Source organism: Tupaia chinensis, unplaced genomic scaffold, assembly GCF_000334495.1.
Source record: "Tupaia chinensis unplaced genomic scaffold, TupChi_1.0 Scaffold148350_1, whole genome shotgun sequence".
Lineage (NCBI taxonomy): Eukaryota > Metazoa > Chordata > Mammalia > Scandentia > Tupaiidae > Tupaia > Tupaia belangeri.
Window position 1 is genome coordinate 964,222 of NW_006208201.1, and position 18,527 is coordinate 982,748.

An 18,527-nucleotide genomic window follows, 5' to 3' on the forward strand; every position below is an offset into this window, starting at 1 on the left:
ATTATTGATACTTCTTGGGGAATAAACAAATCCGAAGCTGAACGTTCCCAGCTCCCATCCCAGAGACAGTCCAGTGGCACCTACACTTAGCTATGGGGGCCGCTGCGAGCTGCTGGGTGTGGGGGACTTGGGCTCACCCTAGGAAAGTGAGGGCACTGGGCGAGGGGAGCCTGACAGGTGTCCAGCGGCCACCGACTAGGGGACGACCTGGAAGCGCCCTGGCCCGAGGGCGTAGCCTAGTCGGGTTGCTCCTGTCTCGCCCCGCCCCAGGGCGGGGGCTGCGGGGTCCGGGAGCAATGTAGAGGCGGGAGCGACTGAGAGCAGGACGGGACGCCGTCAGAGCTGCGCCTGTCTGGGTCATGCGCGAGGGACTGGGCGCTGCGTGTGAGGCCACTCCGCCCCGGCTCTGCCCGCTGCTCCGCGGGATCCTCCGGCTGCAGGCCACCTGCTGCCCCCGCCAGGCCAGGTATTCCTCGCCTCGCCCGCCGGGGTCCGCCCTGGGAGGGAGGCGGGCGGCTCTGGGGGCACCTGGTCCCAGTTCGGTTTTGCAGTGGCCCAGTCGGAGACAAAATGTGAGGGTTGGAGTATTCGCCCTGCGGGACTCCAAGAGGCATTCCCGAAAGCGTTTTCCTCCGTTAAAACGCGAGAGAGGGTGCAGTTCAGGAGCCACAAAGGCCCCCGAGAAGCTCCACTTGCACCATGAGAAGCGACTATGCGGGCTCAATCGCGGCTGTTTGAGTACTTGGGAGCTTTTTTGTTTTTTTTCAGTGCTGAGCTACACTCTTAAGATCAGATACAGTTCTGAGCGCAAAGAAGTTCTTGTTTGCCAGCAAGATCCCTCTTCCAGCGTGCTGTCTGCACTCCCAACCCCCTTGACTGGGCAGGGGGGAGGGACCGCAGGGGACTCGGCCCCCAGGTCAGTCTCGGAAGGGCCCTACTGCAGCTCGGACCTCAGCTGGCCGCAGGCGCTCAAGGTTGTGTATAGCACGGGGCCAAGCAAGCCGCCCCTCGCCTAGCAGTCTGCTGCCTTCCGTGGCAGGTCCTTAAGGGTCCTTCGTTTCCACCCAGGGCCAAACAGGGCCTGGCGCAGGTGTGGGTCTAGTGAAATTGCCCGAGTGTCTGTGGGGGCTACACGAACAACGCAGTCATTTCCAAAACAGTGTCTGAATCTTTCATGCACTCGTGTGGCATCAGGTCACTGTCCCTTTCAGCGGACAGCCCAAGGAAGTCCACTGAGGAGAAAGGGTGCTGGGCAAAGCTTTGTTTCTCGGGTTAAAAACAATAATAATTAGGAGAGGAATTCGTGGTCACTGTAAAAAGTTGGAGGATACAGCAAAGTATCAAGATCAAAATGGCCCACGATCTCATCCCTTAATGCTAGTCACTGTTCACATTCATCCCCTGGCGTTTCCTCCAGGTGTATTTCTGTGCTTGTACACACCCGCCTGCACACACACGCGGTCGGCAGAGACCACATATGTAGTCTGAAGCAGTATTTAAACGAGTGGAGAAACTAGACACAACCCAAACATAGGCCATGAGGTCAACCACTGGCCTTGAGATCAGGCTAATTACCGCCCATCTCTACAGTGGAATTTTAGGCAGCTTTTTAAAAACTGATGCGTTTTGTTTTCTAATTTTTAAAAAAGTTCATTTTTAAACTTTATTTTTAAAGTTTATTTATGTCATGATAGAGAACACATATATGCAGACTAGAGAGAGAAAGAAAGAGTGAGTGAATGAGAGGAGGGAGAGGAAGCACCCCGGGCGAGGTCAGAATCCCATGCCTGCAGCTCTCCGGTTCATCAGGACCTTCTGTGCTGTGTATGCCTGGCCTGTGTTCGTGCAGATCTGAACCTGCAGTTAGCCGTGAGGCTTCTAGCACTGGAGTTCTGTTTGCTACTGGCTTCTCCAGCGGGCTGAACAGAAACAATGCTTTAATATTTGGAGTACATGGTTATGCTAAGTGTACAGAGACACGATTTCTCAATACTCACATTGCTGTAGGCCTGGTACCGTGTCTGGCCTGCAGCTCCTGCAGTCGTCCAGCTGTGTCTCCAGAAGTAGGTGAGAGAAAGCAAGAAAGCATGCAAGGTGGGGACGGGGTGAGGGTGAGAGGAGCAGTCAGGCATCGCCTCCCTGGGGGCCCTAGCCCCAAGATGTCCACGTGTTGAAACAGCCCCGGGATGACTGCTCAGCTATGGCTTACCTGTTCCAGATGTCCTGGTGACCCTGTATGGGCTTTTTTTTCTGGTGGGACACACAGTCCAGCTGAGAAGAATATGGAAAAAAAAAAAAGGTTCGGCCATACTTGGGAAGGCACGATGAGGGAGAGTTGATTCAGGCCGTCACCATAGCTGTGGGGACCACCGCGATGGAGGCTTGCATGGGGAGGGCGGCTGGGCCAGCTCCGAGGACAGCCCAGTCCGTAGATGGGAGTTTACCAAGAGGAAACATCAGGGCCTAGGGGATTCTGGCTGAACTGACCTAATGGAATTTTTACCGAAAATGTGCCAGGTGCTCAGACGTCATCTGGAGGATGGTGGAAAATGAAGAATTTGATCAGATATCAAAGGCTATCAGATATGGAGGATAGGGTTCTTGCTAAATGGGCTTAGGGTTCTTTTCTAAAACTGGGTTTTCCAAGGATGCGCAGAAACGGGCCCCGGGGAAGATGCAGAGTCTGCCTAACATCTGGCCAAAGAAGGAACCTTTGTTGGCCCCCCCTGTTGTTCAGGGAAAGAAGAGGTACCCTTTTTTCCCATGGACAATGTAAGTCCATTTTCTCATTTAACTACTAAAGAGAAAACTTGCCGGTGATGCTTGTTAAAGCACAGTGAGGAAGACGTTCAAGACCATCACATAGGCACAGGGCCGCTGCGAGGGGGAGGTCGGGCTCAGCTCTGAGTCAATTCCCACGGACAAGTGGGAGTTTCTAGCTGGGAGCCGGGGTCAGTGGAATGGAAGGTTCCTAAAAGGCAACATTGAGGGTAAAGAGATTCGGGCTAAACCGACCTAACAGGATTCTTGCTGAGACCAGGTCAGGGTGACAATCAGACTTCACCTGAGGGGTGACGGAAGATGAGGAATCTGATCAGATATTGAAGGGAACCATGAGCCAGCAAACACACAGAAGCCCATTTAAAGTTTGGTTAAGAATCAGGTGACAATTGTCAGTCACGTGGAGTTGCTGGATTCAGACCTAAGTTGCTTTCTGGTATATATTCTCTTAAAGAGGCACTATCTGTTTATAGCTATAAATTGCCTAATGTTACCATAATGCATGTTCTTAATAACATAATGATAGGGCCAGCAGTTAGCGGGACGGTTGAGGCGCTGGATTCCCACATGGCCAACTGCAGTTCAAGTCCTGGACCTGGCAGCTTGCTTTCTCACTCCCCCCGGCCCCCACCTCTGGCCAAATTAAAAGATAATAATAATAAATAAAATTTTTAAAATAATTCTTCAAAAAATAATATAATGATAATATAAATACAGTAATTTTTTTTCTACTGGGTGGTTGGGAAAATGATGAAGCATTTTTGCCTGGAAAAACAAACAAAAAATGTCGTGACTTTCCTGATGATCTAATAATATTAAAAGCAACACTTGGTCACTCATCCTATTCCACCATGACAGATACTTGTAAATGAGAGACCCTTGTAATACCTTTCAACTTCCCTCCCTCTGATGCACAGGCACAAGCATGCACATTCCAGAAAATACGGCCAAGAACTGGAACACAATATGGCGTCAAACCCATGGAGTGGTCTCTGCAGGGGTGGCCTGTGAGAGCTGCCTATTGGAAGGGTGCTTACACATATGTGGCTGTCCATAGCATTCGTCAGGAGAGCGAACCTAAGACCCCCCAAACCAGAACCAATGGTTTCCTAATGAGTTCAATTAGGGTCTTTTCCTCTTCAGAAGACGGGCTGGATTCTGGATCCAGCAGCTTAAGGGACATGCCAACTGTGTGTGTGTGTGTGTGTGTGTGTGTGTGTGTGCACACTCCAAATCCCAACAGGATAGAGAAGGGTTTGGGGTGTAATCATGCCCCATTGAGAGGTGCTTTCTCCCTTTCCCTCTGTTTCTCTGTCTCTCTCTCTCTTTTTATCTCTCTCTCTGGTGAATGCATGTGCCCTCTGGCAAATAAAATTAATCAATAAAACCACTATTTTTAGGGGCTGGCAGGTGGCATGGTGGTTAGGGTGCTGGACTCCCACATGGCTGACCTTGGTTCAAGTCCCAGACCTGGCAACGTGCTTTCTCATTTTCCTTCTCTCTCTGTCTCTCTCTGATAACTATACCAAGTTTAAAAATAATACTAAAAATAAATTAAATAAAATAATTCTTTAAGAAGAAAGAGTCTTTTCAAAAGTGTGTTTAAGTATTCCAGAGCCATTTCCTGAGCTGGATTTGCTTCCCTAGCGGTGGGGCCGAGGGCACAGCTGAAGCAGTAGTGGCCCCGGATTGCTCATGGTGGAATCGAGATGAATCTGGGCGAAGGGCCCTGGAGGTTATTATGCTATTCTTTCCACTTCTGTGTGTTTGGCATGTTTCAAGATAAATAAACCAAGATAAATCTAGTGTTTTAAATAAGAACTCCTAGTCACTAAAGAGGAGTGAGAAGCGGAGATGCTGCTGAGGGCAGGGCAGGGGGCAGACTTTGTTCTCTGCCATAGCAGAGGGCACTTGGTTTTGGGTGGAGGGGGCTCTTTCGCAGAACTTCTGTTTGGACCAGTAGCTCTGGTTCAGCTCCCCCTGTGTCCTTCAGTTTTGTGGGGGGACAAGGAGGCAGAGGGAGGGTGGTGATGGTGGGGACATTGGGTCTGACAGACCACCCCTCATCTCCTCTTGGATGGAAGTCGTAAGCAGTGCTCCCTCACCCACTGGAGCTCAGCGTGCGGCTGTCAGGTGAGGAGCAGGCAGAGAGGACTCCAAGACCCCCCTTGCCCTCAGATACTCCATTGCATGATAGTTGTTTCCTTTCACAGCTCAGTGACGCAGGATGACCCCAAGAGTCACAGCCTCAGCAAGCTCCAGAATGAATCCTCCCAGCCCCTCGCAGGGACAGGAAAGGTCAGTGAGTCACAGGGTGCGGGAAGCCCCCTCCTCCGTCGCCTGGGCAGATACAGATGGAGCTACCTGTTGGGGGCTGGATGGCGAGTGGGTGGGATCAGACTTGGGGGCACAGTGGGATTGTGAGGGGGCTGTGGGGAACTAAGACAACACTGGTCAGGAATGGTGACCTGCTGAGGTGCACTGAGGCCTGGGTGACTTGCCCATGTGGGCTGGCAGCACAGGCAAGAGGTGGCTTGGGAGCCTGCCCGGCGCTGGGGCAGGACCTGCAGAAACAGTCCAGCCTAAGAAGCCGAGCCTCAGCCCAGCCCCCAGCATCTGCCTGGTCTCTCTGCCTGCCGCTGCCCCCATGCTTCCTACCTCCCCAGAAAGTGGGCGGGCAACTGGAGAAAAGAGGGAGTTTGCATTTAATGTCTCTGGGGAGGAAGGCCCAGCTTCTGTTCTCAGTGGTACGGCTGATGGCCATCCCCCTCACAGCTAGCCTTGGGCCCTCCTGCTGCAGTCCATCCGAGACAGCATTTGGCAGGGCCTTGGGTGAGGGGAGAAGCCGGGCCAGCGGCCCAGGCACCTGGATCTCTTAGCAGGCACCAGGCCAGGTGGGCTGGCGGCTGGAAGACAGGAGGGGTTGGGTTGACACCTGCCCTGTGTGCCCTCCCACCACTCTCCCTACACCAAAGCCACAGCAGGGTCCAGGGGTCTAGGATGACCCGTGAGGACCTGGGGTTGGAGGCATTTGGAAAATGTTGGTTTTTCCTTCTCTTAGAAGGCTCCAGAATCCTCCACCAGGTTGAACGTGCGCCCGTCGGCCTGCCCACAGCATGTGAGGATCAAAAACTGGGGCAACGGGATGACTTTCCAGGACACACTTCATCACAAGGCCCAGAGGGTGAGAAGTCTGGGGCTTCAGGGAGAACCAGCTGTGTCCCAAGCTGGAGAAGCCTTCGGGGCCCTTTGTGGATGGAATGAATGTCTCCCTGGCCAAACCAGGCAATCCTCTGCTTGGGCAAAGGACGCTGGGAGCAGAGACACATTCCTCACCAAGTACAGTAGGGAGTGGATGGTGCCAGCTCCCCTGACGGGTAACCGATAGTCCAGATGGTCAGATAACCATCACCAGAGCAACGTCATCGCTTTCTTAGACAGAGTTGGGCACCGTATCAGTATTAGTACCAGGGAGAATCGTCTGACAGACTTGCCTGAAGCTGGACTGAATGACATCATGACGTAGTGCGTACCCTGTCGCTGGACGGATTCAAGGACTATTCGAGAGGGAGATGGCAGAGGTTCAAGCGTGCAGTGAGTGGTGGGACTAAGTGTGCTTTACGACATCTTCCTGTCTTCGACCTTTCTAATTCCCACGTCAGCAGGTCCTCTATGGTTGCAGGTGGGGAAGAACTGCAAATTTCAAGACCATGAAAGCAAAGTGATTTCCCGCATTCCCAAAGCCACCGTGGTTGGTTAACGTTTGGGTGGACTTCCTTCCAGGATTTTTCCTGTGCCACCCGATGACTTTGGGATTTGTTTTCCATTTGTTTTGGCTGAATACCAAAATCGCCTCTTTAGATGAGAAGGTGGATGTGATGTTCACAGAAACTGAGATGAAGACTGTACTTGGGCCTAGGTCTCTGGCTCTGGCTCTAGCAGGGCCAGAAACTGAGCCCAGGTTGAGGGGAACATTCCAGCTCACCCTCACTGGGGTTCAGCTAATAGATGAGAGGAGATCTGGGTGGGAGAAAGTCCAGTGGACTCCAAGGAGGAGGTGTCCCAGGGTGAAGAGGAGGCACAGGGCACTGGAACGGCCAGAGAGGAGGGAAGTGGCTGGAAAAGCTGGCCCTGGAGGAGGACAGTTCAGAAACCAAGCAGCCCACCCTCACCGCCACCCTTTCTCTTTCCAGGATTTCACCTGCAAGTCCAAATCTTGCCTAGGAGCCATCATGAACCCCAAAAGTTTGACCAGAGGATGCAGGGACAAGCCTACCCCTATGGAAGAGCTCCTACCTCAAGCTATCGAATTTGTCAACCAGTATTATGGCTCCTTCAACGAGTAAGGCTTGCTGCCTGCAGAGTCCCGGGCCTCTCCTGTGACCAGCAACTACCCTCTAACTAGACCCCTTTCCTTCCCAGACACACAGTGGTTCCAAGGCCAATGCATAGTTTCCCAAGGGAAAAGACTGCAGGGTGGGGTCTCATAATCATGGGATGAAGTCAGGTGTAGCGAGAGTGGTTAGAAGTATGGGTTGAGGTGCAACCGAGTTTAGATCCCAGCTGAGTCCTTCAGAAGTCTGATACCTTCTCTGTGACTCAACTTTCTCAACCCCCTCATCTGTCAGTGGGGGTAACGATAGGACCTGGCTCCTAAGATGACTGCGAACGTTAAAGAAATTCAGGACCGTGTCTTTGCACGTAGCAACCTTGATTATGAATGAACACAGACCTCTTTATTATGAAATGTTTGAGATAGAAAGGCCCTTAGCGACCACCTGGTCAAGTCCCTAGTGTGGACACAGAAGCCCAGGGATGTACCTGCGGTCACTGAATCCCAGCTAGGACCTGGGACACCTGACTTGGAGAGGGCGGGCAGCTGCTCTTTGTCCTGAACCCTGAGACACCTGACTTGGAGAGGGCAGGCAGCTGCTCTTTGTCCTGAACTGGGTGGGGTGCCACATTCCCCAGGTCTGTGAGCAGTGCTGGGCACCCTTCATTTCTATAGTCAATCAATCATTCGGCTGACACATAACAATCAGCCTGGTGTCAGGTGCTGGAATACAAAGATTCTAAATTGTCTACTGTATTGCCGGCACTTACAATATTAAACACTCTAAGAGAGATTGTATAGCGTTAGAGTTGAAAGCGGGGGTTCTAGAGGCAGCCCACCCAGGGTCAAATCCTAGCTGTGCCCCTTATAAACTGAGTGGCTCTGGGCAGTGGTCCCATCTCTCTGTGCCTTAATTTTCTTGTCTGAAAATAGTGATCATAATAGTATCTATTTTGTAGGAGTATTTGAAGATTAAATGAGTTTAAATGTAGAAAGTCCTAAGAATGACACCTGGCCCATAGTGAGAAGGACTTAAGTATTAGCTGTTACTACATATTTGGTGTGGTGACTTTTTTTTTTTTTTTTTTTGCCAGAGGGTGTGTGTGCTCTCCAGAGACAGAGAGACAGAGAGAGAGAAAAGGAGAAAGCATGCCCCAATTGGGTTTGGTCATGCAGCAATTTCTTCTGCTCTGCTTCTCTATCCAATCAGGATTTTGCCCACACGTGCACACGTGCCTGGAATGTTTCTCAAGCTGCTGGGGCTGGGATTCAAACCACGGTCAAGCATGTGGTATCCAACTTCCTAAGCACAGGGCTTAACTGCTGAGCTATGGGCTGGCTCAGGCCCTTGCTCTTCGGCCCTGCAGGTTCTTGACTGTTCTGGACCAGGAGGCCTTGCTGCTGTTGGGAAGGCCATTGGGTGGGCGTGAGGAAGCCCAGGGAGGCCGCAGGGCTGTGCTTGGTTGGGGATGTTCAGACCAACTGCTTCTCGGAGGGCGTCTCCATTTCTCAGAGTGAGGGATCCTCTGAGAGGTCCTGGGGGAGCCGAAGCCTGGGCCTGCTGGGCGGGCGGGCTGAGGACTTAGAGTCCCTGACCGTGCCTTTTCAGAGGGGTTGGCTCATCCTCTAACCATGACTAGTCTATTCCGAGACCATGACTCGTTACATTCTAGTCTCTTGCTGCTGCTGAAAGCCATGTTCTTCTTTCAACCTAACAGGCACCGTAGCATTGTAGTGACCCAGAGACGTGGCTATGAAAACAGTGGTAAAGTACATTCCTCCAAAGGAATTGGTTACAGACATGAAAATAACCCTTTCTTACGTGTTCACACGTTCACGCTACCAAGTGTTGGAGGCGTTTGCACGTGTGGGTGCAGAACGCAGAGTGCAGTGGGAGCTTTGGGGAGGGAGGGCCTCAGCCGGTGGCATGGCACCAACCTCGGCCGGTGGTTCTGTATGGCAGGGTGTCCTTGAGGGTACCTATCACCAAATGTTTTGTCTTTGTGCCTTTTTTCTTTAATCAAGGAAGAGTCATCCAGACTCTAAACCCACAGAAAGGCTGTTTTGTTCCGAGTTGTCCACTCTCCTTAATCAGCAGCTCATTCCTTAAATAGTTTTGTTTGCTGCTCCTTCAAAAGCTTTTGGTGCTGATTGGAAACTTCAAGGCTCCTCTGTGTGTGTGTGCGTGTGTGTGCATGTTTGTGTGTGTGTATGTGTGTGTGTGTGTGTGTGTGTGTGTGTGTGTGCATGCATGTGTGGGTTTCAAAGCCTTTTTGATTGAATTCCTCCTTTCAGGATACTTTTGTAAGTCTGAGTGGAGAGGGAGAAAACAAGTTTAGAAATCACATATGCGCCCAGCCATGGAGGCAGTGTAGCTAAGAAGGTGCTTTGCAGGCTGGGACCACGTGGGAAGTCCAGGTTTGATTCTGGTTCGACCTGAAGGTTGGGCACAGGGCTGCAAACCTGTAATCCCAGTGATTTGGGACGTAAACAGAAGGGTCGTGAGCTCAAGGCTGGCCTGGACAACCTAGTGAGGCTCTATCTAAAAAAAGACTTGAGCCAGCAGGCGGCATAGTGGTTGTGGTACTAGACTCCCATGTGGCTGACCATGGTTTGAGTTCCAGATCTGGTGACTTGAAACTCATGCTGGGCTCGTGTATGTGTGTACCCAAAATCTCAAGAGGAGAATAGAGGAGAAGGGATTGCAATTGTGGCCATAATCCTTCTCCCGGGGTGTGTGTTGGGGAGGTGATTTCTCGCTTTCTTTCTCTCTCAGTCTCTCTGGTGAATGCACATGCCCTATAGCAAAAATCTCTCAAAGGAAAAAAAAAATAAAAAGACAGGCATGGTGGTGCACACCTATAGTTCCAGGTGGGAGGCTGAGGCAAGAGGACCATGATATGGCGAGACCTTGTCCAAAAAAAAGAAAAAAAGAAAAAAGAAAGTATATCTGTGATTCACGTATCTATTTCTATATCTGTAGGTGTATCTATACACTGAAGAGGACTTCCAAAAGTTCATGGAAAGATAGAAGTAAAGGAAGAGTTTATTTGTGGAGCAAAAGAGTTTAGAAGTCCATGCATTTTTTTTCATAATAATATTTTCCATGAACTCTTTGAAATCTCCTTGTGTATAAAAATGGAAATTGCACATGGAGTTGCTGGATGAACCGTTCTGACGCCGAGAAACACCATGACTCAGCGAGCCTGTGGCACCGGCCCATGCCGTGGGCAGCAATGCCCAGATGTCCCCGAGGCCCTGCAGGCAGAGTTCTGACAGCCGGGGCTCATTCCTGGCTCATTGAGGCTCCCAAGGAAGGGTGGGCTGGCACTGGGCTTGCAGCCCCTGCTAGGGTAGAAGGTGGAAGGTCACACTGCATGTGGTTATGATCCTGGGCTTGACCTCAGGGTGACCTGAGCAGGAGTCCTGCTTTTGTTCTTTACCAGGTTTATGTTCCTGGCCTTGGTGCTTAATCCCCTGGAGACCCGTGACTATAAAACAGACACAAAAATACCCTCTCACAGGCTCAGTGAGGCCCTATCTGTGTTGTTTCACCTAGTCCCGGGCTCACAGTGAGTGCAGAGCTGCTTCAGAGGGGCTGGCTCATCTTCTAACCATGACAAGGTGGACGGGTGATCCCCTGATAAGGAGGGTCAAGATGCCGCTGTGTCTTGAGAGGACATTCCTCTGAGCCTTGCAAGTGTCCGAGAACATTGCGCCCCTTGCTGAGATGAATATGATTTTAAAAACAGTGCCTAGAAATAACCAGGGTCTCTACAGGCCCAGGACCGGCCACGTGATGAGTAGGACCCAGTATGAAAATGAAAATGTGGGGTCTTTGTGCAGCAATGGTTAAGAATTTCAGGACGGTCACAGCAGTACCTTAAGCAAGGGACCCTCCTACTAAGCTGAGCACCCACCATGAAGCCAGCTCTGGAGGGGACAGTCTCTGATGAGACATCTTGCCCTCAGGGTGCCCTGTTTCGGTTCCTGCTTCTGTGGCTTGAATTAATCTCCATTTAAGGCCATCTCATTGTTCATCTTCCTGATGTCTTCCTGTCTCCCAGGGCAAAAATAGAGGAACATCTGGCCCGGGTGGAAGCGGTCACAAAGGAGATAGAAACAACAGGAACCTACCAGCTGACTGGCGATGAGCTCATCTTTGCCACCAAGCAGGCCTGGCGCAATGCCCCCCGCTGCATCGGGAGGGTCCAGTGGTCCAACCTGCAGGTGAGCTGCCCTCTGCCCGAGTGGGTGAGGGCACTGGGGCGGGCAGGCCTGCCTGGATGGCCCCAGGACAGCTGATCCCGGGTTCCCCAGATGGAAGCCAAAGCCTTGGCTTCTCTCTTCACAATTAACCTGAGATGCAGGCCCAGAGGGTCCCTCTTGGAAGCCCGGAATCTCACCGCAGCACCAGATTTCTAGCTGGCCCCTCTTGTATTAAATCTGGGAGATGCAAATGCCCCCATAAAACAAATAGCAACCTTGTTTTTATGATTACTGAGGTCCTGGTGCCTCAAGAGAGGCTGTTTACCTACAGTGTTTGACTTCTTGGCTCTGAGAGAACATTTTATTTATCCCAGCTTCCTAGGCCTTTTGTTCATTGGGGGATTATTTATTTTTGCATAATATCAAAGACACTTGGGAGATCAGCAGTTGGCATAATGGCTATGCTGCTGGACTCCCATGTAGTCGACCGCAGTTTGAGTCCCGGACTCGGTGACTTAAACTCATGCCAGGTGCATGTGCGTGTGTGCCCAAAATCCCAAGAGGACGATGGAGGAGAAGGGATTGCAGTGTGGCCATCCCCCCTGGGGATGATTTCTCGCTTTCTGTCTCTCTGTCTCTCTCTGTCTTTCTGGCGAGCGTACGGCCAGGAGCTGTGCCCTATAGCAAAAAAATCTCTCAAAAAAAAAAAAAAAAAAGGCACTTGGGCAGAGAAATCGCCTAGAAATGCCAGTGAAGCCTGATCTGGCAGTGTCAGAAGGGCCCTTGTTGCAACAGTGCTCCACCGAGGCTGTGGGAATCCAGCTTCGTGAGCTTTCCATTAGGCATTCTTGGGATTTGGGGTGTGCTGGAGTCTCCCAAGTGGGGCTGCCTGTGCTTTCCCAGGAGAGCAGGAGAGAGGATGGCCAGGCAGCGGGAGAGATGGGAGCTGCGGGTGCAGAGAGGAGAGCGCATCTCAGCCTGGTGTTCGGGTGCTGGCGTTGTCACTCCCTCGGTTCTCAGTGACTTCCGACTGGCCTTGGAGCCTCTGTCCACCAGTCCTGATGGCCTGTCTGGGGTTCGTGCAGGTCTTTGATGCAAGGAGCTGCTCCACCGCCCAAGAGATGTTCGAGCACATCTGCAGACACCTGCGCTACGCCACCAATGACGGCAACATCAGGTGGGGTGCCACTGCCGGGGCTGCAGCCAGGCCCACCCTGCCCAGTCTTAGCCAAAAGGTGCAGAGGGGCTGAGGGGAGCCACCTCAACTCCAGCAGGAACCAGAGAGAAAGCAATGGGGACTCCGGCTACATCGGGGTCTCTGAGAGTGAGCCCGCCCCCACGAGCTTAGTGTCCTTGGTCTCTTCCTGACTAGGGCCACTTGGAGGAGATGAGGGATCTGTAAGCAGTAATGTCACTGTGCAGGGCTAGGTGCCCCTTTGCAGAGGACCCACTGTTCCCCAGCAGATGGCTCTGGTGTGGTGTTCTCCTGGGTGGGGGAGTCACAGCTCACCGCTGTGTGTCCCCGGCCCACCCCTGAATTTCTCCCCAGTCGAAGAGGTCAAGGCTGATAGGACCGAACGTCTCATCCCTTTTCTCATTCAACAAATATTCACTGCCCACTGAATGGGGGCCCAGCACAGAACGAGGCTGGGGTGTGGGATGGTGCTGTGGGGTGGAGGGGTAACGGGACGGGGCAGAGGTAAAGGAGGTGCTAGGGTGCTGCCCTGGCCCACCACGAGTCTCTGACGTGCATCCAGCTATCTTGGCTGCAAGGAGGAGCAAGGGCCTTGGAGGGCTGCTTGGCCCCTGAGGCACAGGGTCTTGAAAAAGGGTGAGCTAGAGGGAGGAGGAGAGGGTAGGTCAGGCAGTTGGCTCCATCAGCTCACATGCAGGGGGCTGTGGAGCAGGAAGAATGGAGAAACTGGGCCAGTGGGGATGGCCGGGGTCCCCCACCGGACCCAGGTGTTGAGCAGCACTGTCTTTGTCCCTGGGAAGGTCGACCATCACCGTGTTCCCCCAGCGGAGTGATGGGAAGCACGACTTCCGGGTCTGGAACGCTCAGCTCATCCGCTACGCTGGCTACCAGATGCCCGATGGCACCATCCTAGGGGACCCTGCCTCCCTGGAGTTCACCCAGGTACCTGGCCCAGCTCGGGCCCTAGCCCCTCGGCAGGAGCCTGTTGGGGGGTGTGGAGCCAGAGGAGCCGAGGGCCAGGCCTGCAGACTCACTGTGCCTGTCCCGTCCCCAGCTGTGCATCGACCTGGGCTGGAAGCCCAAGTACAGCCGCTTCGACGTGCTGCCTCTGGTCCTGCAGGCTGACGGCCGTGACCCCGAGTTCTTCGAAATCCCACCTGATCTCGTGCTTGAGGTGCCCATGGAACACCCCAAGTAAGTGGGCTGAGGGTGCCGGGGGTGCAGTCACCACGCATGCCTTCTCCTTTCCTGAGGGAGACTCCAGCCCTCGGCCCACTCCCTTCACATCCTGCAATGCCCAATCAGAAGCAGGTGACATCCAGAGGGCCAGCCTTCAAGGCCTGCTTTGTCACCCTTGTATTCTCCGGCAGCTCTGTGTTTGCACCGCCATCGCAGGCCTCATACCTGTGAGGATAGTGTGACGGAGGGGAAGCAGCGGCCCGGGTGGACAGGCCCGGGGCACTGGGGTGACAGTGACTTTGAAACTCTGCCACTGAGCAGCCCAGGCTCTGTTGTCCTACCCACTTTCTTAGCTGTCCCTCTCCTGACAAGCACATGGTACTGTTATTTCATAATAATCCCACGAATTTGATGCTATTATCTTGATTTTTGAAAGTTTCCTGTATTTTGCTCATGATTGAGTGCACATGCATGCATGTAAGGGGGGAGAGAGAGGCAGAAGTGCCCTCCCCATGATCTCATCATGCTGTGATCCCCTCTCCCCAGCCCTCCAGCTTGCCCAGGTCCTGGGAACTTGTGCTTAGGCCTGATGAGTTTTTAGCCGACCTAGGTAAATGAACCATGGTTGGCACATGGCTTCCAACACTGCAGTCCAGTTTGCTACTAACTGCACCACACAGCATCTCTGCTTTAATCATAGCGATGCCAAGGCTCAGAGGGGCTAAAAAACACCCCAGGGTGTCAGCGCTGGTCAGTTGAGAGGCAGAACTTGATCCCCAGCTTCCTGCCACTAGAGGCCTTAAGTACTGTGCTGAGTTGGACTCTCAGCAGGTGGGACAGGTCTGACACGTACTTGCTAATAGTGCATGAATGTCCGATTTAATGAACGGCCCCTAACGTGTCCAGTTCACCTCTCCTGGTGGGATGAACTTTGAGATCAACTTTTGGAGAGGAGTTTTCTTGTCTGACTCTTTTACTGAGGTTTCTTTTGGGGTGGAGAGGGGGCAGGCAGCCAGAAGCAAGTTCCCAGTTGCATCTGACTCTGCCCCCCTGCCAGGTACGAGTGGTTCCGAGAGCTGGAGCTGAGGTGGTACGCCCTGCCTGCAGTGTCCAACATGCTGCTCGAGGTGGGAGGCCTCGAGTTCCCAGGGTGCCCCTTCAATGGCTGGTACATGGGCACAGAGATCGGAGTCCGGGACTTCTGTGATGTCCAACGCTACAATATCCTGGAGGTAAGGAGGGCTACCACCTGGGCCGGCGGCTAGCGTGGGCCTGCGGGTGGGCTCCAGGACCCTCCCTCCCATGACGCTGCTCTGCAGGAAGTGGGAAGAAGGATGGGCCTGGAGACACACAAGCTGGCCTCACTCTGGAAGGACCAGGCTGTCATTGAGATCAACATCGCTGTGCTCCATAGTTTCCAGGTACGTCTGGCGTTTTGAGAGTTTGAAGACTTTTTGGTTAGGCCGTTGGGTTCATGAAAATGAACCATCATCCGCTGCACGAAAATCCCCTTACAGCATCCTTCATTCCTTCCCACCTGTGTGCATTCAACAAATATCGAACACCCAGTTTGGGCCAGGCTTGGGCTCGGTGCTGGGATACAGAGATGAAGAAGCCCCCGGCTCGCTTGAGCGGTCTGACGACAGGCACCTCCTCACTTCCCAGCACTGGCTGCCCCTGCCCTGTCCCCTCTCAGCTGCCCACAGACATTATTCCTGAACATGTCTGTCCTGCCTCTCTGTACCATCAATGTCCCCCTCTCTGCTGGATCTTGGCCGACTCAGGCAAACAGGCTCTACCAGCTCCCACTCTAAGAAAAAATGAACTGTCACCGAACAGCTCCTTCTGAGCGCACGCCCTGTCCAGCCTCAGCCTTGTCCTACTTTTCATCTCACTAGAGTCCAGCTTTTGTCCTCCACTGCTTCTCCTCTCATGTGAGAAACCTTTTGGTGAGTTTTTTTTAAAGTCCCCCCCAAAAGCAAGCAAACAAACAAACAAACAACTCACCAAAGGGATTCCCACCTCAGGGCCTTTGGGCTTCCTTGGCCCTCAGTCACAGATCGCCCCGTGGCTGGCTCCTTTCCCCCACCTCCCGGGACGTGCCAAGTAGAACGACGCCCTCACTCCACCGCCATCCTTTCTCACTACTACTCCTTCCATGCTGCTTGATTTTTCTTCCAAATACTTCATCACACAGTTCCTGGCGTAGCGCATCTACTTCGTTCGTTCTTGTTTATTTCCCCCACTAGACTGTCAGCTCTACGGGGCAGGACCTCGTCTCTTGTTCGCTGCTGTACCTCCAGTCTAGAAGGGTGTCTGGCGCGTGGTAGATGCTAAAAAAAACCATGGGGGTGAATGGACGAACGAGAGCTCACGTCCACGTGAGCAGTGGCCGCTCTGGCCTTTGAATGCTGAGTGACAGTGTTCTCTTCTGGGACCCGTGGTTGGCTCCTGTGGAGACGGAGCCCTCTGGTCCCTCTGCTGCTCTTACTCGCGTGATGATATTGCCGTAGAACCTGGGGCCATCTCCACCAAGCTGGCAGATGCCCTGGAGACGAGACCATTGGGCAGGGAGTGTTTCAAAGTTTTCTTGAGCAGGTGCTATGTGCTGGCCACGAGACTGAGCAATGAACACTGTGAGTGTGTGTGTGTGTGGGGGGGCTGGGGGTGCACACATTATTCCCCATGGCCGGGCCGCCCCATGGGCAGATCCTGTCTGTGCATAGTGGGGGAGGCGATTCTGAGACTGAGCTAAAATGGAACAAGAAAAGCCTGTCCTCAGGCTGGCCTGGCTTGGGAGGGCCTGACTAGACCGCACATCCGACTCTCAGGGAGTCCCAGCGCCAGCCCGGACACTGGCAGGATGTGGTTATGTCCCAGAAAACCCTGACTGTTGCTGGCCGTGTCTCCCCACTGCTTGAGAATCTCTGGGACTTCTCAGCACTCTCCTTCCAGGTACACTTAAAAGACCTGGCCTTGTTTCCTTACCTGTAAAGTGGGGGGAATAATAGTACTTCTCACACTAGGTGGTTGTGAAGGTTAAATAAACATTCACGCACAATCTTTAGCTGCACCACCTGACCCGTAGGAGCACGCGGTTAGCCCTGGATTCGGTGTTATTGTTTATTATTGTTATCACCATCACCATCATCATCCTAGCGTCGTCATTAGCTCCTGAGCTCAAAGCTGGGCTACCCTGGAGTGGCTCTGTCGGTCAGTGTGAGAGTTTATAAGGCGTGGCTGGTGTACCAGGCCTACACTGGCTGGCTCCATGTGTCCCTCTCAGCCTTGACCATGCTGTGTCTTCCTCTCAGAAGGCCCTTCTCCTGCCTAACCTGTGCCCATCTCTCTCCAGACTCTTCTCAGGAGCTGTCTCTGACATCCGCCCTGTCTCTCCTGGGCCTCTGTCTGACATGACACCCTCTCCCCTGCTTGCCTCCAATATCGCTTGCTTGAATCCATCTTAGCTCCCACCAGGCCATATGAAAATGCCTGGCTTCTTCCGGCTTCCCCTAGTGAGACTGTGCTCTGCTGCAGAGAAGGGGCCGCCTCTGTGCCCTGGTAATGTCAGCACGTAGATGGAATTCGTGATAACGGCAAACACGTAGCGGGCGCTCACTCTGCTTTGCTTACATCAACGTGTCATGTCCTTTCCACAATCGCGATATAGGAACTGTCATCATCCCCCTTTTCACAGACAAGGAAACCGAGGTGGGTTAAGGGACTGACCGCTCGCGGTCGCTTGGCTGAGAAGCCAGAGTTTGAACCATGATGTTAAGTAAATGTCTCTTGACAGAATGGGTCGCCCAGACCTTGATGGTTGTGGCCGCCCTTGCTCCTCATTCCTGGTTGGCTTAGACCCTGCAGCTCCCAGTGTCAGAGCTCCCCGTGAGGGTGTCTAGTTCCCCTTGACTGAGAAGCTTACAGCCCTGGGAAAGTGACTCTTGGAACTCTCCACCAACAAGTGGCTGGGATGGTATTCTCTTTACGTGCAAAAAGGCGCTGTGGTTCGAGTTCCCCATGTTCAGAGACCGCCATTGGCTGGGAGTTGGGAGAGACTTAGCATGAGGGGCTGGCTGCTGCCCCTGAGAGTTCCCCATTGCTTGCGGCTGACCACGGCCATGAGGATTTCTTGGGATCCTTTAGAGGATCAGGAAATGTCTCCCGTTTGGGTGACACTTGAGCAGGCGAGGGGCCAGGAGGAGTTGCAGTCCCGCTTTATAGATTGCCAGGCCTCCCAGCAGTCCGAACGGGAGCCCTGCAGCCACCTGGAAGCTCTCCTGACGAATCTGGCTCTCATCTCGACTCCCCTTCTTGCGGCCTTCTGATTTAGAAGCAAAATGTGACCATCATGGACCACCACTCGGCTGCGGAGTCCTTCATGAAGTACATGCAGAACGAATACCGGACCCGCGGGGGCTGCCCGGCCGACTGGGTTTGGCTGGTCCCTCCGATTTCTGGGAGTGTCACGCCCGTGTTCCACCAGGAGATGTTAAACTACATCCTGTCCCCGTTCTACTACTACCAGGTAAGGGGCTCTCCTCCCTCTCCCCCGGGAGCTCAGGTGCAGAGGCTGTGTGCGTGTGTGCATGTGTACATGTGTGCAGACTCAGTCATACATGGAATGCAGGGGCAGAATTGGGGACATTGGGGTGTGTTTTTAATCATCTCAGGCCCCATTCAAGGATGCTGTGCAGCTTTTGCCCATGTCCACAGGGAAGGGGACTGAAGGAGACGCCTTCACTGTTCTTCAGTGGCTCTGCCTGGGGAGGGTGGCCACCTTTGTACCTGCTCCCATGGGAGAGGTGGGCACAGTCCGCCAGGATAACG

General features: G+C 53.1%; 1 protein-coding gene across 2 annotated transcripts in view; it reads left to right on the forward strand.

The window, feature by feature from the left end:
- NOS2 (nitric oxide synthase 2) overlaps positions 1 to 18,527 on the forward strand; it is a 44,822-nt gene that overhangs the window by 8,968 nt on the left and 17,327 nt on the right. Inside the window, exons 1-11 of one of the 2 annotated variants that reach the window (XM_006170419.2) lie at positions 339 to 466; positions 4,995 to 5,079; positions 5,843 to 5,965; positions 6,975 to 7,123; positions 11,182 to 11,344; positions 12,409 to 12,500; positions 13,319 to 13,460; positions 13,573 to 13,712; positions 14,755 to 14,929; positions 15,017 to 15,118; positions 18,031 to 18,225. In XM_006170419.2, the coding sequence (XP_006170481.1) occupies positions 360 to 466; positions 4,995 to 5,079; positions 5,843 to 5,965; positions 6,975 to 7,123; positions 11,182 to 11,344; positions 12,409 to 12,500; positions 13,319 to 13,460; positions 13,573 to 13,712; positions 14,755 to 14,929; positions 15,017 to 15,118; positions 18,031 to 18,225 (1,473 nt within the window). In that variant the 5' untranslated portion in view covers positions 339 to 359. Of the gene's footprint in view, positions 1 to 338; positions 467 to 4,994; positions 5,080 to 5,842; positions 5,966 to 6,974; positions 7,124 to 11,181; positions 11,345 to 12,408; positions 12,501 to 13,318; positions 13,461 to 13,572; positions 13,713 to 14,754; positions 14,930 to 15,016; positions 15,119 to 18,030; positions 18,226 to 18,527 lie in introns of those variants that run through there. The other variant, XM_014584976.2, reaches the window with a different exon arrangement.